General features: G+C 41.5%; 2 protein-coding genes across 3 annotated transcripts in view; one reads left to right on the top strand and one right to left on the bottom strand.

The window, feature by feature from the left end:
• Positions 1 to 1,960: 1,960 nt before the first annotated feature.
• On the bottom strand, positions 1,961 to 8,182 carry BBS10 (Bardet-Biedl syndrome 10). The gene is made up of 2 exons (XM_060775859.2): positions 7,928 to 8,182; positions 1,961 to 4,615 (listed from the first exon to the last, which is right to left on the bottom strand). The coding sequence occupies exons 1-2, from the start codon at positions 8,119 to 8,121 to the stop codon at positions 2,722 to 2,724; spliced, it is 2,088 nt and encodes a 695-aa protein (XP_060631842.2). The 5' UTR covers positions 8,122 to 8,182; the 3' UTR covers positions 1,961 to 2,721.
• Positions 8,183 to 13,374: 5,192 nt separating this feature from the next.
• The window catches only part of SQLE (squalene epoxidase), a 31,594-nt gene continuing 29,500 nt past the window's right edge, over positions 13,375 to 15,468 (top strand). The window contains exon 1 of one of the 2 annotated variants that reach the window (XM_067467291.1): positions 13,375 to 13,656. The gene's annotated coding sequence lies outside the window, so the exon portion shown is untranslated. Of the gene's footprint in view, positions 13,684 to 15,468 lie in introns of both variants that reach the window. The other variant, XM_060775864.2, reaches the window with a different exon arrangement.

Genomic DNA, 15,468 nt, shown 5'->3' with positions numbered 1-15,468 from the left:
GCCCACTTGGAGTCTCAGAAACAACTCTCACCTTGGCTGAGAGGCTGGCTGAGAGGGCGGCCAATCACAGCAGAGAAGGGCTTTTGGTGGAAGGATTTGCTGTATGTTTCCAAAAAGGAAGAAAAGGACAGGCAGAGAGATCTTTAGCCTTCGTTGCCAAAGGGGTTCCTAACATAATCAGAAATATGCATTTTCTGATGGTCTTTGGTGACCCCTCTGAAACTCTCTCGTGACCCCCCCCCCCAAAGCAGTTCCAATCCCCAGGTTGAGAAACGCTGCCTTAAACAGTCACACCACCTCAAGGCTGTGATCTTGTACATAATCCTAGAGGATGTGCTATTTAATTCACTAGGATTTACATGTACTCCCAGATAAACAGGCCTAGGAGGAAAACCACATTTCAGCCTGTGGTTAAAACACAACTGAGGGGAGTTGTAAAGTCAAAAGAGAACAAGTTTTGTTCCTTGCTCTCTCCCTCCCTCCTTTTTTTCCTTTTTAAAAAATAAAGAACAGATTCTGCTCCTGTGCTTTAATTGTAGTCTGGAATCAAGAATCCCAGCAGTCAAAGCTTTTAGCTTTCCCGGGTCTTTAAAAAATGTATCTGCATTCATTTAAAACTTTATTTTCAAGATGTAAAAATTGTCGCCTGATAAAATTCAGTGGAAAGAAGCAGAAGTAGCAACTTCAGATATCTACTAATAAAACCTTAAGTAAAATAGTTTATGAACTGAATATATATGGTAAACAGTATAATTAATTTCAATCCCGGTGTGAACATGTTCTTAACATATGTGTATTCTGTATCTGAGCAGCCAGCTTGTAACCAATGTTTCTTGGTACTCAAGAGCAGCATGAATTGCAGATAAGAGTAGGTGAAATTACATCATACATTTGTACCTCAGAGTATACACACTAGAGGGCACCAATGTCATTCATTAGGAGAACTAGGAAAAAATGCAAATGTCATGTAAACTGACACAAATCTGTGAATGAAAATGTTAGGCATAATTAAAAAACTAAATTGACTAGCTGATGCAATGCATGACACCAGGGTTATTCTCATTTATAGAAAAGCGAGTAGTCTCTAGATATTTCTGATTATAGTGCCTGGAAGCCTCAATGGAAGAAAAGATATTTCACACAAGTTTAACCTCCCCCACCCCACAAATTTCCGCTGGAGTGCAAAATCTCCTTATTCATTTTGTCATCTTCATCCACAAACATGTTTACGGAGACAATTTAAACCAATTAACAGCCAAGCAAGCTGACTGGTAGACCCATCTGTTGTTGAATGGTACTGTTTCAAACAGCAGATATGGGACCTCATAATGCCCATGTAGTAATTAAAATACTGTTGATGTAATTTTGTTTTAGTGATGAGGTTCACATTTCAGAAACAGCCTAATAACGACTGCAGTTTTGCAATGATGTATATTGCTATAATACTTGAATCAGCACACACATGCTGTAAGTCAGCTGAGCATCAAATGCAAACTGTCTGACATGCTTACAGTAAGAGGAAGTATAACAGAAAACGTGGGAGGGAGCAGCTGTTCTTTTGTTGAACGGCAAATACAATCCCAATACATTACGGAACGTGGGATTTTGTCATGTAATTACATTTCAAAATACTTTACTGGAAATTATTTTAGATATTGTGAAAAATGCAAATCATGTTTTATTGGGTTGCTGTGAGTTTTCTTGGCTGTATGGCCATGTTCCAGAAGCATTCTCTCCTGATGTTTCGCCCACATCTATAGATACAAAATACGATATTAATGCCTCCTTTCAAAATATGAGCAAAAATACTGATATTGAAGATTTCATTGCCATATGATATTTATTTACAGGTTTTTATTTATTTATTTCTATCCCATTCTTCTCACCCTTGCAGGGCACTCAGAATGGCGTACATAATGGCGTACATAATAGCCAAAAGAATGAAAAATTTGACACTGAGCACTTGAAGCAGGATTTTATTTAGTTTTCCAGGAACAAATAAGAACAAAGTTATTAATTCCACAGACAAAGTTATATTTTGCAGATTAAGCACCGCAACATGAAAAAACACTAGCACACATCGTTCCCCCACAGAAAACAGTCCTTCCTACAGAGAATTCCACAATTTCACTGACACATGGTCTGGGAAATGGTTACTTTAAGAATTGGCTAGGTCCATCACTTAATTTTTTTTTTAAAAAAAAACCAGATTAAAATATCCCTCTCTTTGCAACCCTATAAACTATTAATCTTGTTGAGTTCACAGGACCTTATCCCCTGGTAAGCAAATCTAGAGTTGTAGCCTCAGCCCTTGCATTTCCTTTGATATATTGTTGAAAGCTTTCATGGCTGGAATTACTGGATTGTTGTGTGGTTTCCAGGTTTATGGCCGTGTTCTAGCAGCATTTTCTCCTGACATTTCATCTGCATCTGTGGCTGGCATCTTCAGAGGATCTGAAGATGCCAACCACAGATCCTCTGAAGATGCCAGCCACAGATGCAGCCAAAATGTCAGGAGAAAATGCTGCTATAACATGGCAATTCAGCCTGGAAACCACACAATACTTCACTTTTGATATTCAGCTCCCTGGTAAGATGGTATGAATGCTCTCAGGGCTGAATAGCAAATGGACATCAATAATTCAAGTCCAGGAAAAACTAATTAGAAGTTCTATCAATCACTAAGCATACATTGAAGACTTGCCTATAATAAGTTCACCTTCACATGTCACTGTCTGAGTGACTTTCTTCAGCTGTTTGAGGTAGCGTTTTAATGCCAATGATCAGATCAATTCTGAGGAGTGTAGCTGCACAATGAAGGACAGAAACTATTAACTGGTACTTACAAGATACTGATTCTAGGTACTTTTGGTTTGGCAGAATCTGCTGATCATTCCTGAGGGCAGTGGTGACTTCAAGATACAGCTGAGGAAAAGCACTCCTCTTCTGTGTCCTACAAAGTGCTTTTGGAACAGTGAGCAATACATCAGCAATCAGAGTACAAAGAACCGATATGTTTGGCGACTGGCATTGCTTTGCATAGCAAGACAGATAATAATTTAATAGGATCTCAAAGACTCCTCCTACTGGCACAACTGAACCTGCCTTTATGCAAAAGTTGGTATGTCTATGGATATCAGTCTTCTTATTCTCTTCACATTTAATTGAAACAGCATGACTGGACTGGGTACAGTTTTCCCCATTAAACAGTTGACCATGTACATTGCTTGAACTGTTCTTATCCTTTAGTCCAGGATAGACAAACTGGTCATCTTTCCAAATAGTATCCTCAGATGCTCTGTCTTCTTCCTTTGGATATTTTTGCAATGATGCCAGTAAATTAGCTTCACTTTTAGAAAGCGCTTCCATTTTAAACTCACAAGTTTTCAATTCCCTGGCGTTGGCTTCATTGCTATCACAATCAAGTTGCATCTCAACAAAACGCTGCTGCAGAGCTGGGCACTCCTGAAGATTATTCACAGCATTTGGAAGATTTTGACTCTGAGGTTTAGAATGACAACACTCAGTCAAACGGACGGTTGCAAACAGATGCTGTAGCATTTTGAACCCTCCATGGAAAGCACAAGCATGTTGCTCATTAAGCCCATGCACCGGTCCACAGAAAACCACACAACAGGGTTGAAGGGCACAAGTTCTTGCAAAATTAATGTGAACAAATCTTTTGGTACCAATCTGTAATGGCTTGCAAAATGTTGCTATAGCTGTTTCAGTGATTTCACTGCAAATATTGTCTAGAGATGGCTGAAATGGCGAAATGTTGGTAATTCTGCATATAAGAGAGATTTCGTCTCTTGAAAGGCACTCCACAACACATATGCCACTATTTTTTGCACAGTAGTGAACGATTTCATGTTGTTTTATGCTTGACAATACGACTCCGATGTTATTGTCCTGCAAGTGCTTCATTAGCGCTTTTGTCCTTTTTGTAATCCAGAGTTCAGATGCCTCATATTGACTTTCACCACTTATGGCAACTTCTATAGCCAACTGAGAAACAGAAGAGTGGATAGGCTCTGTTATGATGAGGACCTTTTTGTCACCATCTGAAGGACAGTAAACTGCAAAGTCTCTAAGAAGAACAAGTCCATCTAAGATCTTTGAATCTGAAACCGGAAGCCCTGCCACAGTAGTATGCAACTCAGAGAAGTATTTATCTACCAGAAGTAGTACTTCATTCCTGTCTTTTCCAGCTGTAGCTTTGAAGAAGAAATTATAGGCCAGTTGGCACATAAATTTTTGCCTGTTGTAGCTTACTTTCCCACAAAAATAGGCTTCTAGTACCAACTTCACCGTGCTCCTATTTATTTCTGTATCAGAAGCAGAAAAGACAGTTTGGAAATGTTTTCCAAGTTTCTGGGTCACTAGGGGGTCCAGGATCTTCTCTTGGAACACACTAAGAAACTGAGAAACTTGCTTCTTCATGTAACCTTTTTCTTTATATTTATTCCTTCCTTGAAGAGCCTCACAAAAGTAGGCATTGCTTCCTTTGCTGAGTCTTTCAATCTCTTGGAATAAAGCGGAGAGTAGGATAATAAAGGTTTTTGCACCATCTCCAACCAAATCGCAGTGAGTGGAAAGGCAAGCGATCATCATTCTGTTAAAGACACAAAAAACCCCATAAAATATTAAATGACAAACCAGCTCATTTTAAATATCAATTCCCACAAATGTTTAGCAGAAAATAACAGTAGACAAATTGATGTGATCAACTATAATTTAGGAGGCATACTTCCAGCTGCTGGGAGACTCAGGTCCCTATCAATGTCACACGTCACTTCTTCCCACCTGATGGCCATTATAAGGTACAGTTGGATCCACATATTCTATATCCACAAATACTATACTGAACTCCATAGTTTCACATTGACGTGGCATTGGGGGCTGTGCAGTGAGTGTTGGAATGTGGACGGATGGGTGTGCTGTTTTTGTAATGTGCTGGGGAAAGCACTTGATTTTATGGCAATAAAGGTTTTTGGCAGTAGAGTTATTCTATTCTATTCTATCCATGGATCCAAAAAAAAAATCCAAAAAAGCAAACCTTGATATTGCCATTTTAAAAGGGACATCGTTTTATGACACCACTGTATGTATGTAAGTATGTGTGTGTGTGTATATATATATATAATAGGACTTGAGCATCCACAGATTTGGGAGTCAATAAGGATTCCAACAGAATCCCAGCAGAGATCAAGGGCCCAATAAAACACTATATAACAAAATGTGGGGGGGGGGGATCTGTTCCTGGTTTGAAAGTGTTATTTAATTGTGTGGTACTTCCTTTGAAATTAAGTTATTATACTCCAGAAACTTTGTTGGTTGTTGTTGTTGTTTGGCTCCTGCAAAATATGTTGAATTGGTTGAGACTCTATGAGATATCAATTGATACTGGCTATTAGGAATTGTGGGAGTTGAAGTCCAAAACACCTGGAGTGACAAAGTTTACCCACGCCTGACATATATAGTGTATGTATGTGTGTATAAAATAGGTCAACCCTCCTGTTTAAAGAGCTCCACTGGCTGCCATTTGTTTTCCGGGCCCAATTCAAGGTGCAGGTTTTGACCTACAAAGCCCTAAACGGTTTGGGACCCACCTACCTGCGTGACTGTATCTCCATTTACGAACCCACGCAATCTCTTTGATCTCACGCGATCTCTTCGAAGAGAGGCTCTTCTACTGCTCCCGCTAGCGTCTCAAGTGTGACTTGCGGGACGAGAGAGAAGGCCTTCTCTGTGATGGCCCCCCGGGTCTGGAACTCACTCCCCAGAGATATTAGGCAAGCCCCCACACTAGCAATTTTCAGGACCTGAAAACCTAGCTATTCCAATGCGCCTTCAGTGATTGAATGTAAGAACTCCCTGACCAAACTTTGCACTAAACGTCCTTAGAACCACTTTATTTATGGTTTGTGCAATTGAATCCTCCCTCATTCTCGGATACTCATCCTGATTATTTATATGATCCTATCTCCCAGTTTTTTTTAATTTTTAGCCTTGAATGTGGCCCTGCCCAGTGAAATTCTCTGTTTCTAAATGCATGTTTATATAGTTTATGTCGTTTAGTGTATTTCTTTGCATTTGATATATTTATGTTCTGGTATTGTTATGTTTTTGTATTAGAATGTATGTACTGCATGGATGGGCTTGGCTGCATACGAGTTTTGACTGTGTACTGTATGTTTTTGTTGTCGGCGGCCTGGGCCTTTGTAAGCCGCATCGAGTCCTTCGGGAGATTTTGCGGGGTATAAATAAAGTCAATAATAATAATAATAATAATAATAATAATAATAATGTAAGCTGCACTGAGTTCCCCTGGGGGAGATGGAGCGGGGTATAAATAAAGTTTATTATTATTATTATTATTATTATTATTATATTGATCTACTTACACTTACATGATTTGGAACTGCTAGGTTGGCAGAAGCTGTGGTTGACCTTTTGGTCAACAAGCTCAGCAGCTCAGCGGTTTAACCCACTGCAGCACATGGGCGCTCCATGAAGTCATGCTGGCCACATAACCTTGGAGGCGTCTACGGACAATGCCAGCTCTTCAGCTTAGAAATGGAGATGAGCACCAACTCCCAGAGTCAGACTTAATGTCAGGGGAAAACCTTTACCACACACACACATACATATATATATATATATATATATATATATATATACACACTATATATATCTAAATCTATTATTATATTTATATTTATTTATTTATATGGCTCAGTGGCAAGCTATTTGGAAGATCCTATTTCTCTGAACAAGGCAATCTGGGCTTTGGGCTCATCAGGGTGGGTCTGCACTGTATTATTATTATTATTATTATTATTATTAACTTTATTTGTACCCCGCTAGCATCTCCCGAAGGACTTGATGCAGCTTACAAAGGCCAAGGCCTCAAAACACAACATAACAATACACAACCTAAAGCAAATTAAAAACAATTAAAGTAATATTAAACAACAAAACAACAAACAATAAACAATACATCAAACACGATAAAAACTGGGCCGGGCCAGAGTAATGGGTACAGAAATTGAAAGTGCTGATGTGACAGGTGGTATATAAGGATTATAGGGTAAGTGCAGTGTGCAGTGTGCGGCAATCTTAGTTCTAATAAAGTGCTTCTGGGACTTGGTATTGGAGATTTCCTATTCTGGGAAATCCAAACAGCCAGGTCTTCAAGTTCTTTCTAAAGACTGCCAATGTAGGGGCCTGTCTAAGATCTTTGGGGAGGGCGTTCCAGAGTTGGGGGGCTGCCACAGAAAAGGTCCTGTCTCGTGTCCCCACCAAACCGAACAGCCAGGTCTTCAAGTTCTTTCTAAAGACTGCCAATGTAGGGGCCTGTCTAAGATCTTTGGGGAGGGTGTTCCAGAGTCGGGGGGCCACCACAGAAAAGGCCCTGTCTTGTGTCCTCACCAAACGCGCTTGCAACGCAGGCGGGATCACGAGCAGGGCCTCTCCAGATGAACGAAGTGAACGCATGGGTTCGTACATGGAGATGCGGTCACGCAGGCAGGATGGTCCCAAACCATCCTCATATCACCACTATCAGGGGAAAACCTTTACCACACACATACATATATACACACACAAACTATATATCTAAATCTATTATTATATTTATTAACATTTATTTATATGGCTCAGTGGCAAGCTATTTGGCAGATCCTATTTCTCTGAACAAGGCAATCTGAGCTTTGGGCTCATCAGGGTGGGTCTGCACTGTAGAATTAATGCAGTTTGACACTACTTTAGCAACCTTTCTCAGTGCTATGGAATTAGGGGGGTTGAGCATTCTCTGTCAAAAGAAGGCCGATGCCTGCGTCGTCTACAGCTCCTAGGACTCCATAGCATCGAGCCATGGCAAGGAAAGCCCTGTCCAAGGCAATGCAGGCCTGCCCTGCTCTACCTGGCCGTTGGGGAGTCCAGGTTCAGGGCCCGCAGCACTCGCGCTCCGTCCCGCGAGAGGAGAACCTCCCCCGTCGGGCGGGTCAGCAGGACTTGCCCTCCTTGGGGTCCCAAAGAGCCGCGGACGACGCTGGCCAGGGAAGAGGCCTCCTCGGCCAGGCGCCTCAACTCCAGGCAGGTCGACGACGTCGCCATGGCAACAACGGCAGAGCGAGTGGCCGGGTACCTTCCTTATTCAGCTGCCTACGCCATAATAGAGACGTCGCCCCGCCCTCTCGTTCTTCTCCACGCTGATTGGTTATCTAAAGTCATCAACGGTTGAGAGGGGCAGGACGTCGCCATGGCAACGCCTGCCTTCGGCCAAGGGATATCCAACAGACAACTTCGCCCCGCCCATCTATTCTTCCCAACCTTGTGATTGGTTCTTGAAACAATACATTGAAATATTGATTGGTGGAGAGCACCGGGGTCCCGCCTCCTTCCCTTCCTTTGCCTATTTCTGTTCGAAAGGTTTCTTCAGTTCAGTTTTAGAAAGTAGTTCAATGTGACTGATCTAGAGCTCTGAGGATTACCTGAGAAGGAATCCCATTGCAGGACACCAAAACACCTGGGAATCACTCTGGACTAGGCATGGGCAAACTTCAGCCCTCCAGGTGTGTTGGACTTTAACTCCCACAATTCCTAACAGCCGGTAGGCTGTTAGGAATTGTGGGAGTTGAAGTCCAAAACAGGCAGGCTGTTGGGAATTGTGAGAGTTGAAGTACACAACAGGTAGGCTGTTGGGAATTGTGGGAGTTGAAGTACACAACAGGCAGGCTGTTAGGAATTGTGGGAGTTGAAGTCCAAAACAGGCAGACTGTTAGGAATTGTGGGAGTTGAAGTACACAACAGGTAGGCTGTTAGGAATTGTGGGAGTTGAACTGCACAACAGGTAGGCTGTTAGGAATTGTGGGAGTTGAAGTACACAACAGGTAGGCTGTTAGGAATTGTGGGAGTTGAAGTACACAACAGGCAGGCTGTTAGGAATTGTGGGAGTTGAACTGCACAACAGGTAGGCTGTTAGGAATTGTGGGAGTTGAAGTACACAACAGGCAGGCTGTTAGGAATTGTGGGAGTTGAACTGCACAACAGGTAGGCTGTTAGGAATTGGAGTTGAAGTACACAACAGGCAGGCTGTTAGGAATTAGGGGAGTTGAACTGCACAACAGGTAAGCTGTTAGGAATTGTGGGAGTTGAACTACACAACAGGTAGGCTGTTAGGAATTGTGGGAGTTGAAGTACACAACAGGTAGGCTGTTGGGAATTGTGGGAGCTGAAGTCCAAAACAGGCAGACTGTTAGGAATTGTGGGGAGTTGAAGTACACAACAGGTAGGCCGTTGGGAATTGTGGGAGTTGAAGTCCAAAACAGGCAGACTGTTAGGAATTGTGGGGAGTTGAAGTACACAACAGGTAGGCTGTTGGGAATTGTGGGAGTTGAAGTCCAAAACAGGCAGACTGTTAGGAATTGTGGGGAGTTGAAGTACACAACAGGTAGGCTGTTGGGAATTGTGGGAGTTGAAGTACACAACAGGTAGGCTGTTAGGAATTGTGGGAGTTGAAGTCCAAAACAGGCAGAGTGTTGGGAATTGTGGGAGTTGAAGTACACAACAGGTAGGCTGTTAGGAATTGTGGGAGTTGAAGTACACAACAGGTAGGCTGTTAGGAATTGTGGGAGTTGAAGTACACAACAGGTAGGCTGTTAGGAATTGTGGGAGTTGAAGTCCAAAACAGGCAGACTGTTAGGAATTGTGGGAGTTGAAGTACACAACAGGTAGGCTGTTAGGAATTGTGGGAGTTGAAGTACACAACAGGTAGGCTGTTAGGAATTGTGGAAGTTGAAGTCCAAAATAGGTAGGCTGTTGGGAATTGTGGAAGTTGAAGTCCAAAACAGGTAGGCTGTTGGGAATTGTGGAAGTTGAAGTCCAAAATAGGTAGGCTGTTGGGAATTGTGGGAGTTGAAGTACACAACAGGTAGGCTGTTGGAAATTGTGGGAGTTGAAGTACACAACAGGTAGGCTGTTGGGAATTGTGGGAGTTGAAGTACACAACAGGTAGGCTGTTGGGAATTGTGGGAGTTGATGTCCAAAACCTGTAGGTTGTTTTGAATTGTGAGAGCTGAAGTCCAAAACAGATAGGCCTTTAGGAATTGTGGGATTTGAAATCCGAAACACCTGGATGCCTGAAGCTTGCCCATTCCTGTCTGGGCCGTGCTCTTGCGTACAAGAAGCACTGCTTGACTATCAAGCAAAAAGTGGTTGCTAGAAAGAACACTGTATGAAAGCTGACTGGCACAACCTGGGGATCACAACCAGACACGCTTTGCTACTCTTCTCCTGAATATGCATGCCCAGTGTGGAATACATCTCTCACCACGTTAAAACAGTGGATGTGGCCCTTAATGAGACATGACCCATTATCACAGGATGTCTACACCCTACATCGCTGGAGAAATTATACTGTTTGACTGGTATTGCACCACCTGACATCCGCCAGGAAGTAGCTGCCACTAATGAAAGGACCAAGGCATTGACATCTGGCCCATATCAGTTGGCATGCCAATGTCTTTCCTCATTGACAGTGGGGAGAAAGCCTCTCGTTATCAGTCATATTATTTATTTTTTATCATTTCAAAAGCAAATTGAGTATATATATATATATATACACACACATATATATATACACATGCACATACATGTATTATATATATGTGTGTGTGTGTGTTATTATCAGTTGGGAGCCCCCCCCCCCCCTTCCAGCACCAATTGCTGCTATGAGATCAGAATGAAGACATCATATGAAAGAGCAGCCTGTCTTTATTCTTGTCCAATTCAAAATCAAAAATGCCTAAGAGGAAGTATTCCGCCTTCATTTCTTTCTTGACTTCTAAGATTTTATCTGTTATAGTATGTATCTCCTTCCAAGATCTTTTAATTTTGTCACATGCCCACCAACAATGGAAAAAGGTTCCTTTTTTTCTGGCATTTCCAGCATAGTCCCGGTGTATTTTTGTACCATTTTGCTAGCTTACTGGGTGTTATGTACCAACGGTACATCATCTTTAGCCAGTTCTCGTGCAGGTCATATGAATTTATCCACTTCAATTTGTTATTCCAAATCTCCTCCCAATCTTTTGTTCTTATTATACGCCCTATATTTCTTGACCATTTTGTGAGGCAGTTTTTGTTTTGGTGTTTCTCGGTCTTCCACTCCAACAGTATTTTATAAAGTTTGGTGATAACTTTTCTTTCTGTACACATTATTTTGTCGTTGGGCTTGGCCTCATGTAAGCCTCTCCGAGTCCCTTGGGGAGATGGAGACGGGGTATTAATAAAGTATTATTATTATTATTATTACTACTACTACAAGAGAGGGGCCAGGAAGGCCGTTACTTCTTATCTCCTGCACTGTGCTTATAATATAATATAATATAATATAATATAATGTATATACATATAATATTGATAATATTATATTACAATATTATACTACTACTAATAATATGATATTAGTACCTTAGACCGCAAGAAGATCCAATCAGTCCATACTTCAGGAAATAAAGCCTGACTGCTCATTGGAGGGAAGGATAGTAGAGGCAAAGATGAAGTACTTTGGCCACATCATGAGAAGACAGGAAAACTTGGAGAAGACAATGATGCTGGGGGAAATGGAAGGAAAAAGGAAGAGAGGCTGACCAAGGGCAAGATGGATGGATGGCATCCTTGAAGTGACTGGATTGACCTTGAAGGAGCTGGGAGTGATGACAGCCGACAGCGAGCTCTGGCGTGGGCTGGTCCATGAGGTCACGAAGAATCAGAAACGACTGAATGAATGAACAACAACATGTATATATTACTGTAAGCCGCTCTGAGTCCCCTTTGGGGGGAGAAGGGCAGCATACAAATGTCGTAAATAAATAAATAAATAAATAAATAATATATACATATATAATGTGTAGTATAATATAATGCAATAGTATTAATATTATATATATATATGTATATGTATATGTGTGTGTGTATATATATAGTTATGCGACCCCCGAGCAAGTGAAGACCTGGCTGTTTGAGCAGGCATTCCAATAATTAGTGCAATGATTGGTTAATGAACACTGGAATGGAACAATGGATGACGAATCTGGAACATGTTTTTGATGACGAGACAACAGTGAATGGGTATTGTAGTAACTGTTTATTAATTGTGTAATGTGTTAGGTTGTTAACTGTTTCTATACTGTAGCACTGAATTTTTGCTGTTCGTATTTGTTGTGAACCGCTGTGAGTCGCCTTCGGGCTGAGAACAGCGGTATATAAGTAAGGTAAATAAATAAATATATACATACATATATATATAGTATAATATAATGCAATAGTATTAATATTATATATATATATATATATATATATATATATATGTCTATGTGTGTATGTGTGTGTATATATATATGGGAGCCCCCAGTGGCACAGTGGGTTAAAATGCTGAGCTGCTGAGCTTGTTGACCGAAAGGTCGCAGGTTCGATTCCGGGGAGTGGCGTGAGCTTCCGCTGTCAGCCCTAGCTTCTGCCAACCTAGCAGTTCGAAAACATGCAAATGTGAGTAGATCATGCAAATGTGAGTTACCCTCTGGCAAATGTGAGTTACCCTCTGGCGGGAGGGTAACGGCGCTCCATGCAGTTATGCCGGCCACATGACCTTGGAGGTGTCTATGGACAACGCAGGCTCTTCGGCTTAGAAATGGAGATGAGCACCACACCCCAGAGTCAGACATGACTGGACTTAATGACAGCCTTTACCTATATACCTTTATATATATATATATATACACACACACACACACACACCTATATATACACACACACACACACACACCTTTATATATAAAAAAATTAATATTCATAATTATTAAATAATAAATTATATATTAAATTATCATTACTATTTGTATCTCGGTTTCAAGATATTGGGGAACTTCTCTTTCCAAGGTGTATTCGGGACTTCATTTCCCAGAATCTCTGATCATTGGCCAAAGCAGCTGAGGATTCTGGGAGTTGAAGTCTTAAAAATAACCCCGCTGTTGGATTAGATGTGTTGGCTTTACTACGCATGCGCCTCTGAAGCCCATGCGCCACGCCGTTGCTAGCGACCGTCTTGTCACCATGGCAACAAGAGAGCCGTTGCCCACCCGATGTCAAAAAAAAAAAAGGACGATTCTCTCGCGCGTCTTACGTCACATCGCACTAGGCTCCCGCGGGACCCGAAACCCCGCCTACCCCTTCCTCCCATTGGCCCGAGCGCCATAAGACCATCTCAGCTTAGCGGCGCGGATTGGCCGGGAAGGGCTGGGCTTGGAAGCGCGCGGCGGCGGCGCCAGGGAGGGAGGGATTGGAGGAGAGCGCGCGGCTCATTTGCATGGGCCCCGCCCACTTCCCTGAGGCCTCTCCCCTTGTGCTTCGCTCAGAGCCAGAGCATCCTGCATCCCAAAGCGCACCTTGGAGTCTGAAGCGGCCGGTGGCTTGGCTCTGCCTCTAGGATGGGAAAGGTGGAGAAGGTGGCCTAGAAGGGACAAAAAGCCGGGTTTGTTTACCTTCCTGAGAGAAACTGAGGCAGAGGGAACCCCAAACTCCATCAAGGCGGGAAACAAATGCAAAATACAGCCTGGCCAGCTTGCCCAGCCAGAAGAAAGAAGGCCTAAGGCAAGCAACCCTTCAATCTCCATATATGTATGTATGAGTATATATATACATATATATATATACACTAGCCATCCCCTGTCGCACTTTGCTGTGGCCCAGTCTGTGTTTTGTGTGTGTATATGTGTGTGTATATATTTGTGTATATGTGTGTTAACATATATATAGCTGTCCCCTGCCACGCGTTGCTGTGGCCCACATGGGGCTTCTGTGTAACAGGTTTGGCCCAATTCCATCGTTGGTGGGATTCAGAATGTTCTGTGATTGTAGGTGAACTATAAATCTCAGCAACTACAACTCCCAAATGTCAAGATTCTATTTTCCCCAAACTCCACCAGTGTTCACATCTGGGCATATTGAGTATTTGTGTAGAATTTGGTCCAGATCCATCATTGTTTGAGTCCACAGTGATCTCTGGATGTAGGTGAACTACAACTCCAAAACCAAAGGACATTGCCCATCAAACCCTTCCAGTATTTTCTGTTGGTCATGGGAGAATTGTGTGCCAAGTTTGGTTCAATTCCATCGTTGGTGGGGTTCAGAATGCTCTTTGATTGTAGGTGAACTATAAATCTCAGCAACTACAACTCCCAAATGTCAAGATTCTATTTTTCCCAAACCCCACCAGTGTTCACATCTGGGCATATTGAGTATTCGTGTAGAGTTTGGTCCAGATCCATCATTGTTTGACTCCTCAGTGATCTCTGGATGTAGGTGAACTACAACTCCAAAACCAAAGGGCATTTTGCCCATCAAACCCTTCCAATATTTTCTGTTGGTCATGGGAGAATTGTGTGCCAAGTTTGGTTCAATTCCATCGTTGGCGGGGTTCAGAATGCTCTTTGATTGTATGTGAACTATAAATCCCAGCAACTACAACTCCCAAATGACAAAATCAATTTTTTGAGTGAAGGACATACATTAGATTGTTAGGTGTCTTGTGTCCAAATTTGGTGTCAATTCCCCCAGTGGTTTTTGAGTTGTGTTAATATCACAAACACACATTACATTTTTATTTAGATATATATTTAGATATATTTATTTTATATTTAGATATATATGTGTGTGTGGTTTTGCACATGCGTTGTAATGTAAATTTTGGGGTTTTTTGGCTTTCAAAGTCTCTTCTGCTGTGTTTTTCAGTGTTTTTATGAGTGATGGTCACTCGTTGGCCTGATAGGTGGGTCCAAATTTGTGTCCAAATTTGGTGTCAATCCATCCAGTGGTTTTTGAGTTATGTTAATCCTACAAATCATAGAATCATAGAGTTGGAAGAGGCCTCATGGGCCATCCAATCCAACCCCCTGCCAAAAAGCCGGAATATTGCATTCAAAGCACCCCTGACAGATGGCCATCCAGCCTCTGTTTAAAAGCTTCCAGCGAAGGAGCCTCCACCACACTCCGGGGCAGAGAGTTCCACTGCTGAATAATATATTTTTATTTATATAGATAACTAATTATGTAGTATAATATATTATATAATACTAATAATATAATATACTGGTAGTGTATTATATATATTGTGGTATAATACTATAGTACAATATAATAATATAATAATTGTATACTGCTGAATATTACATTTTTATTTATATAGATAACTAATCATGTAGTACAATATATTATATAATACTAATAGTATAATATACTGGTAGTGTATTATATATATTGTGGTATAATAATATAGTACAATATAATAAATAATAATATAATAATTGTACATTCTATATTACATGTAATATTGGAATCATAGAATCATAGAGTTGGAAGAGACCTCATGGGCCATCCAGTCCAACCCCCTGCCAAGAAGCAGGA

The sequence above is a fragment of the Anolis sagrei genome, chromosome 4 (assembly GCF_037176765.1).
Source record: "Anolis sagrei isolate rAnoSag1 chromosome 4, rAnoSag1.mat, whole genome shotgun sequence".
In the NCBI taxonomy this organism is placed as follows: domain Eukaryota; kingdom Metazoa; phylum Chordata; class Lepidosauria; order Squamata; family Dactyloidae; genus Anolis; species Anolis sagrei.
This window is presented reverse-complemented; position numbering and strand designations above follow the sequence as displayed.

Coding starts and splice junctions, on each gene's coding strand:
- BBS10 (XM_060775859.2), bottom strand. CDS start 8,121: ATGGCGACGTCGTCGACCTGCCTGGAGTTGAGGCGCCTGGCCGAGGAG. Junction 4,616..7,927: donor CTGGACTCCCCAACGGCCAG/GTAGAGCAGGGC, acceptor TGTCTTTAACAG/AATGATGATCGCTTGCCTTT.